General features: G+C 33.5%; 1 protein-coding gene across 1 annotated transcript in view; it reads right to left on the bottom strand.

Annotated features, from left to right (window-relative positions):
• Window positions 1-219: 219 nt before the first annotated feature.
• Window positions 220-8,995, bottom strand: part of Tcs4 (Threonyl-carbamoyl synthesis 4) — a 37,593-nt gene continuing 28,817 nt past the window's right edge. Inside the window, exons 3-7 of the mRNA XM_023168070.2 lie at window positions 5,959-6,215; window positions 2,378-2,585; window positions 1,794-1,942; window positions 1,089-1,234; window positions 220-652 (exon numbers count right to left, since the gene is read on the bottom strand). Coding sequence (XP_023023838.1) covers window positions 502-652; window positions 1,089-1,234; window positions 1,794-1,942; window positions 2,378-2,585; window positions 5,959-6,215 — 911 coding nt within the window. The 3' untranslated portion in view covers window positions 220-501. The remainder of the gene's footprint in view (window positions 653-1,088; window positions 1,235-1,793; window positions 1,943-2,377; window positions 2,586-5,958; window positions 6,216-8,995) is intronic.

Genomic DNA, 8,995 nt, shown 5'->3' with positions numbered 1-8,995 from the left:
GCGACTTCATTGATTCCAGTGGCGCATTTGCTTTTTCAGCTGCAGGAAAACCCGGAAAAACCTGCAGCACCACATCATCTGAAGATCTTGATCTGCCAATGTCCTCTGTCTCATACAACAAAATTTAGGGTGTCTCCAGGTTGATTGTTTGAGTATCCCGATTTGATAAGTCCTCAAAGGAACAATGACCCAAACATGTCACAAAAAAATAAATACCTGTCACTTATACCTCTTTATTTATATAATGAATGATCAACATATGGAAAAATATATTCAGTTGTGAATTCATCCTTTTGATTTAATTTAAACTTTTCAATCTGTTTTATTGGATTTAATGTACTTTCTATCCTTTAAGAAACTGCAGTGTTGTTTTATGGAAACTTGATTGCATTCACCTATATCTGCTCTTTCAAGTGATAGAATATGGAATTAAGCCATCTGCAATTCATGTTCACTGCAGTTTGTCTGCTGTGATTTATCTTAATAATTCACTGTGCATGTTCATTGTGGAAAATTTAACTTTGTTAATTTTACCCAATTGCAGCTAATTCCAGATTTCTCGACATCTTCGATAAGACTTTCACCTAAAGGTGATGATTTTTCAATCTCAATATCTTCAAAATCCGTGTAGATGCCAATGTTTTCTTTCCACCTGAAAAACAATTTTTTTCAGAGCATTTTAAATTTCTTGATAATAAAGACAAGTATATATTTAACATTTGTTGACATAGAGCATAAGTTGATTAATTTTAATGTTTAGTGGAGTCCTTGTATACCACTATTTTTCCGCACAAAGGCGCCATCTATGGGAACGCTGGAAAAGATAAACAACAAATATCGAAGATAAACATTGGTTTCAACCAACGACGGTCCTTTTACAAGCTTCAACATCAACTATCATCATCTCCCCTATTCCCTCAGAATTAATCCCCTCAGGGACAGTAGAATTCAACCATTGCATTGATGGAAGCGATGGGAGATCAAGACAGTTTGAGTATTGTGTCAATCTCCTAGATGGTCACAATAAAGGATGCCACCATTGCCACTACTTAATATTGAACTTTAAAAAAAAATGATTGTTTGCTAACCTTTCAACACCATTCCAAGCTATCATGACGCCGTTGTCTGTGCATAATTTGGGTGGAGGTCTGACCATTTTGTATTCGAGTTCATCACATACTATTTGCAATCCTTTACTTATAAAATTGTTACATGCCACTCCTCCAGATACTACCTACAATAAATATAAAGTCTTTAGAAAATAATGATGAACTTGTTTTGTTAAGAAATTGAATACAAAAGAATAAAGGTAAATCAAATCAACTAAAAGAACAATTAGTTCAGGCCAGTCTCAACTTCCTGCACTGTAAGTTAATGGACTGACACTTATCAGAAAACACCAACTCCCCTAGCTAATACCATGAAGTGCTTTGGATTATATCCGACAGGTGTCAGTGCAGGATTCTTCACGTTATTCCTGCATATTCTGTTGGCGATATAACTGCCGCAATAGATTTTTAATTATTGGAACACACTTGCAGACCGGTTTTGGGCTGTTTGGCCACTCGTCAGTGCAAGGTAGTGTCTATCATCAACATAAAGTCGAAGATTTCCGATACTTGAAAATCGAATTTCTTCAGAATATCATTCCATGAACTAGGCTGAGGCGGACAACAAACAATAGTTTCGTCATCGCTCCATCTGCCTGTGAACAAGGTGACTAACCGCATATCCGAAATTTTCCCAATTCCTCATATAAGGAAAAAAACTTTCCACATATAAATTTTACATACCAAAGTTTTTTTGTCGGGAGGTATCAAGCCTTTCAATTCTGCATACTCCATGCCTCTCTGCACCCTGTGGCAAATATGTCTAGTTATAACAATTTGGAAACCGGCACACATGTTGTTGACACCAGGTATAACGCCATCAGCAGCTACTTCTGTGGATAATATTTTCTGATATAGCTAAATATGTGAAACATTTTGATATTATTTTTTTAAATATCAATTTTATTTTGTAAATACATCTCTTCAGACTTGTGAGCTCAACAGACTTAATGTCAGATTTGTGGAGCAAGAGAGATTATGGCTTAGAGCTCCTGAAGAATCGTTTTTCAATTTTTATTCCAAAAAGTAGAGAAAAAACTTGTTTTCATTTATACCATACAAGAAGTAAACAACTATGGTAAATATTCATGATTTCATTACAATTATCAGTAATCTGTGCTGCTATTACCAAATTTTTTTTATTGTTTTTAAGGACACTAAACTATAATAACTGTGAAGAAATTTCCAACTATGGTTATGGTTTGATCACATATTTGTATTTTATTAATTTCAATTTGATAAATATCTTACTTCATTATATTTCTAACCTTTCATCCTTTCCTCTTTAATCAGTTGTAGCTTGAGTTGGTTCTTTATTCCAGAAAAACTGAAATTACAATTTTTATAGTGCTTTAGAGGAATCGTGAACTTGTACGCTAAAGGATTATCTGCTTTAGATGCTGCAAGTTCAATAGCTTGCCCTCCTGAAAGCTGAGAATACTCAGGAAGATTTTTCAGTTTCATTCTCCTAGCCATCTGAAAAACCAAATTCAAATGAGGAAGTTTCATTGTTAGAAATTAAATGAGTATAAAAATCAAATAAAACATGGTATTTTGATTGGTAGTGACTTTTCTTTAGAAATTAAATGAGTATAAAAATATAGGAAAACATCGTATTTTGATTGGTGGCGACTTTTCATAATGAACTTTAGAATCAAATGTATCGACAAAATAATTAAAATTATCCCCTATTAGAAAAAAAATCCTGAATCAATTCCTTTATTGAAGTGAAAAAAAAAACAAAAATTGGATATTTAGCAAACTAAGTTGTTAAAGAAGATAGAGCAAGAGGTACTAAACAAAGATTTTGTTTGAAGTCACAAATTCGAATAACAAATTAAAACATATTGAAGTCCAATTTTGTTCCCGCTTATTCATAGAAAAGGACCTAATACTCTCTACTTACGAAAGATTCTTGAGAAATTGAATCAACCTTGCGGTTCGAACCACCGGTTCAAACCGCAAGGTTGAACAAATAGAATGTGCTGGGATTGCCAAACAATTGTAAAGATTGTATTGATCAACAAGATCTATTGGCAATCTATTATGTTATGGCTTATTCTCATATTTCGCTTAACGTAAGGTCATGGTGCTGTGGAAAAGATTTCAATAAGATATTTATAGGGCAAAAATTAATTGTGAGTTTAATTTTTAATATATATATATATATATATATATATATATATATATATATATATATATATATATATATATATATATATATATATATATATTCAATGTATTTCTTCAAATGTATCAATTTTGTGAGAAAAAATGTGTTCACTTTTGCAACTAATGTTTCGTCCCCAAATTATTGCACATGGCATACCAGTCCACTCCTATCTACATTTAAAAACTTTCCCCAATATAGTTAGTTCTATAATATATTTTATAATAATTCTAAGGATTTTTTAATGATTTTTTTATAATGTACAGGAGTATCTAGATAACTCCCCCAACTGAGTTTTACTATTTTTTTTATAGAGTAACAAAGTCTTATGGAGATTTTTCAACTATATTTTATTGTTTATATTGTTTTTATAGTTTTACATCGTAATTAGTATAAGGGATCACCTTTGACTTATTTGTCATACCATATGTACCTATTGTACCACAGTGGCTTAATGCATTATTATTATTATAATCACGTCAGTTTTGTGTTAATTTCAGATGGCTACTTATTTGTGGTATGCGGAGTGATTCATTCCAGAACACTTCGAAGGTTACCTGGGATAACCACAGTATGTTCCGCCTCGTGTAGACCTTTCAAAAAATTAATATTACTGGAAATTTTTCCCAACACCAAATCGTTATTTTTAACACCTGGACAGGTATTTCGATCACCAAGTGATCATCTTCAAGAGGAAGATTAAACTGGAAACTTCCTTGAGCTAACGCTATTCATGCTATACAGGTATACCATACAGGTAAACCATATAGGCATACCACACATACAGTTATACCACACCTAAATTAATTTTACAATTTTTACAAAATAATATTTTACAATATTGTAAAATAATAGATAAGGCAAATTGTAAAATTAATTTAGGTGTGGTATAACTGTATATGAGATATACCTGAATGGTTTACCTGTATGGTATACCATAGCGTTAGCTTAAATCGAACTAGCAGTTTAATCTTCCTCTTGAAGATGATCACTTGGTGATCGAAACACGTGTCGAGGTGTTAAAAATAACGATTTGGTATTGGGAAAAAACTCCAGTAATATTCATTACTACACCAAAGGTTCCAAACAGTGCATCATAAGTATTTCAAAAAATGTCAGATAAATTCCTGAGCATCTTGTTTATCGTAACCCTCGAATCGAGGAGCAGACTTTAATATCTGGTACTTTGAGGAAAATGAGTTTACTACTTCATTTCAGGCGTCTGTCGACCTTGATACTAGAAATACTGGTGTCGATATCTTTCAAGTAGGCATCATTTTTCAAATACTCCAAATACTTTTGTTTTGCAAACCGATAAGTGAGAAATTTTTCACTGAAGGTTTGAGTTGTTTAAATGATTATCATTGCTGCTTCGTTCACCACTGCTACCTTTTTCCCAGTCAGTTGTTAATTTTGTAGATTTTGATAGTTTTGGAATATTCGAAAAATTTTTGGGAACCATTTCAGAAATGTGAAATTTTTCCGACATAAATATCTTCATTAACGATTTTACTTTCAAAACTCAGGTCTGAAGATATTTCATTGATTTTCGGATAGTACTCGGTGGAATCATGATCTGAATTAATCCCAGATTGTAAGATGTCCATTCCTTTGGGGAAAGTAATTTTTCCATTTGCTTTGGTATCAATTTCGTGAATTGAGTAGGTCTTCAAGAAACATGTAAAGGATGACTTCCAAAAAATGAAGCCGTTAGTATTTCATATTTGAGTGGCGAAAAATATTGCTCTTAAATCGTGTGTTTCTATTGCTCTTAAATCGTGTGTTTCATTGGTTATCTTTTTTTTGTCGATTTCATAAGGGCTCCAGTGCAAAAACCAGCGAAAGTTTCATCCAGTAGTTTTTGTACCGACTTGTACCTATGGATCCAAGATCGCAGGGCTAGTGCGCTTCTGATTAAATCATTTATGGCACAACAGAAAGATAAACGTCGAGCTCAACTCATGCGTAGGTGAGTCATCGACATTTACAAAGAAATTAAAATTAGTAGTGTAATATTAGAACACGACCGGAATCACGATTAGAGAAAATGCAATTTGAGCTCGAAGGCCGTGGTCGAATGGAACTTGTAGTACTAAAAGTTTTGTTTGCTACTGCGGCAGACGCAACGTATATACCACTGATGATGTCTGCTGCATTAGCAGAGGAAATGTTGGTACTAAAAGTTCCATACTATCAAAAAATATTTCATACTAAAAAGTTAAATTCACTCTTCACTTTATTTAAATACTGGGTACAACTGAAATACTCTTTGTTTGAAGATGGTTGACAATGTTTCGTGGTGTATTTCATCAGTTCGGACTTCCATTGTCTAATATAATATAAATTGGTAACTGTTCCAGTTATAACCCGAAGACGATTGTGGATACTAACAATCGAAACGTCGTGACGTAACTTGGTTTGGAATCTTTTGATTTTTATTTTTCATTTTTTGTTAATAATATTTTTTAATTTTCAGCTTTAATTAATTTAATTTAATATTTTTTTGGTTGTTGCTTGTATGTTATTTCTTTGTAATTTCAGCTTTTTGTTTAATAAAATTGTTATTTTCGGTTAATCTTCTTATTCTTTCCAGGGATTTCAAATCAATTTAGGTATATTATATTAGACAATGGAAGTCCAAACTGATGAAATGAAATACTCTTTTTGGTATAAGCTTACCTTATCAAAAGCTTCACCAGGAGCATCATCGACGCTTTCCCCCAGGAGTAAAAATTTATCAAGCTTCTGTGCAATCGCAACGAGACAGTGTCCACCACTAATTAATAATACCAAAAATGGAAATTCTATTGTTTTATCGTACAATCTAGCTGTTAGAGCGTGCGCCTCCATATGGTGTATCGGAATAAATGGTTTTTTGTATTTTCGGCATAGATGCTTACCATATTTCATGCCAATCAGTAGCGAAAGAGGTAGACCTGAAAAGAAGAAATTTAGACAAATGAATTGTTTGGTGAAAGTTTCCAAAAACATGGTGTGCATCTTCATTATGATTGATTGCATATATGATAGATTGCAGAATGTGTTGTTATGATCACATGATTCAGTGACAAGCAACGAACCTTGTGGAGAGTCTTTTGAACGACTAATAGTGATATAGAAGTACCCAACACTTCATCTAATCATCAAGGGTATTTTTTCTCTATAAAGGTAAAAAAGTCTCAAAAACTGTAGACCTGTTGCTTTACGGTCGGTGATATCAAAACACATAGAGAAAGCTGTGTATCAATACATTCTCAATATTTAGAGTGTGTTAAAATATCCATCAATTCCTTTAACCAAATGTCGCCCATCTACGATACATAACTCTTAGAAGTATAAACTTGTGCGATCCAATGATTAACGTGATCTTACATTTTAATGTGCGATACACAGATTTATAAGCCGTGAAAATTATCAACTGGTTTTAGGGCTCGAACAATCGTTTCACATAGCGAACGATTGTCTGAGTGGAATAAACAACTTACGCTATACCTACCGACTACCGCCAGACCTGCTTCCACATCTTAAGCGACTCTCAAAATGATTTCCGAAAGCAAAGATCAACAGGCGATTTTTTCACACATGTCACCCACTTTTGGAAGATACGATTCAAAACACGCCTCAGTCTCAGGTAGTGTGAAGGTTTTACTCTTTGATCATCCCTTCTATAGCTTGGATGAATTTTTTATAGCCAAATTATCTGAATCAACTCATTATCCATATCTGTCATTGCTGAGGCTCAATTATGTGAATATGTATGTATGGATGGGTATATATATATATATATATATATATATATATATATATATATATATATATATATATATATATATATATATATATATATATACGAGCTGTCTCTGACCTTTTTCTAAATTGTACGAGCAATAATTCAATTTTTTTTCAGACGGTCACTTAACACATTACTTCGGTGTTTGGGATCGTCTGGTTATATTCGACTTCCTGTTTCGATAATAGACCGAATTACTCTGTAAGTCGTTATCCACGAGTCCTCTGAATTCGTTAGACCTCTAAGCATGTTTTTGGGTTGAAAATTGTTTCACTTTCTTAGAGATACTTTTTTATAATTCTATTCCGCCTTTCGCAAAAAAATAATGTGAGTTCGATGTCAATTGCACACAATTGTAGGATTTACTTCGTTCTAAAGCAGATATGCCCTAAACATATCTGTGTAATGAAGTTTGGCAACCGTCTCCAAGTCCATCTTCCGAACGTCGAAATATTGTATTTGTTTTTCCATCTTCTCACAATGTTGTTTTTGGTGATCATTTTTGGTAATTCGTGGTATGATTTCTTTCTCCCTTTAATTAGAAGGTTATTAGCAGGAGAATTCCTGCTAATACTCCTGTGTCTGTCGATATTTTTCCCGAATTGGTAATCGATAATCCAGTTGAGAGTTAACAACAAGAAACAGTCTCTTCGATATTCTGGGTCCTCCTTCGATAGGTAAAATACTTGAAACAGCCGTAACATAGCTTTCGACCTTTTTTATGTTCTGCGAAAGTGTATCCATTCATATCCCTCAGTATTCAATCTACTTCAACTGTCCATTGTAGAATGAAGTGTGAAGGAGTTACTTTACTAACAGACCGCTTCATTCTTTTGTGTGGTCAGTTGCAATTGGTATGTTTCCATTTTGCTCGTTGCACTCCCGCACTGGCTACTGGTCTGTCGGTGACAGACGGAATACTAGATTATAAGTTACTCATAGATAACATACTTACCGTTCACTTCTTATTCAGTTGACCCTTATGCAGTTGACCCAGACGTGATTAAATTGAATTGATAGCAATCATTAGTATTGTAGTAAATTATCAGCTATAATATCCCAAGGACATTGATAACTAACGAAATAATTTTATCACAGTTTTCGAAAGCACGTTATTTGGTAACATGTTACCATGTTACCTAAAATAACATGCTTGAGGAAGTTGTGATAAAATTATGAGTTATTTATCAATGTTCGAGGGATATTCGGTGAGAAAATTTTTTGCAATTCGAACAAAATTATTTATTGAACACACAGTTATTAAAAGAACAATTCGTATAATGATATTCCGTTGATCTTGCTGTATTTGCCTCGGTTACTGCATAGGTGTTTCCACGCATACTATTGATTATTTGGTTATGATGTTCCTGATTAATATTCAAATAAGGTTTTATGGAATTTCCATTATTGTGCCCAGTAATTTTCAACAATTGCTGTTCTTGAACTCCACTCTTAGCTAGTTGACTGACTGCAGTTGCTCTATTAGAGTGATTGGTTATTTTCCTCTGTTTCGTATCCAAGCCAATTGCTTCAGCAGAAGATTTCGTCCATCCGTTGATTATATTTCTACCCAGAGGCATATTGTCATACCAGTTATCGCTTCCTGTCTTCCAGTGACGATTTGGCCTTAAAAATAGTCTATTTGTATTGATATTTGTGCCTCGTTTTGATAATAATTTAATGAATAATCTGACAGGACAAGCATTGTTATCACTATTTTGAACTAACCATTTGCTAGAGGCGCAGTTCTTTGAACCCCCTTGGCAGGTTTTACTGAAAATTGGATTATATTCTATCCTATTAGTTGGAGATCCATTGTTGTCCTTTTCGATATGAAAATAATCAACTAAGCAAGCAGCACCTTCACCACCTCTCCAAGCCAATTCCACCGCTGCTATGTGATAAAATTTGCGTAGGAGTCCTATA

The sequence above is a fragment of the Leptinotarsa decemlineata genome, unplaced genomic scaffold (assembly GCF_025532065.1).
Source record: "Leptinotarsa decemlineata unplaced genomic scaffold, Ldec_3_MD MMD2_tig00000505_RagTag_RagTag, whole genome shotgun sequence".
Classification (NCBI taxonomy): domain Eukaryota; kingdom Metazoa; phylum Arthropoda; class Insecta; order Coleoptera; family Chrysomelidae; genus Leptinotarsa; species Leptinotarsa decemlineata.
This window is presented reverse-complemented; position numbering and strand designations above follow the sequence as displayed.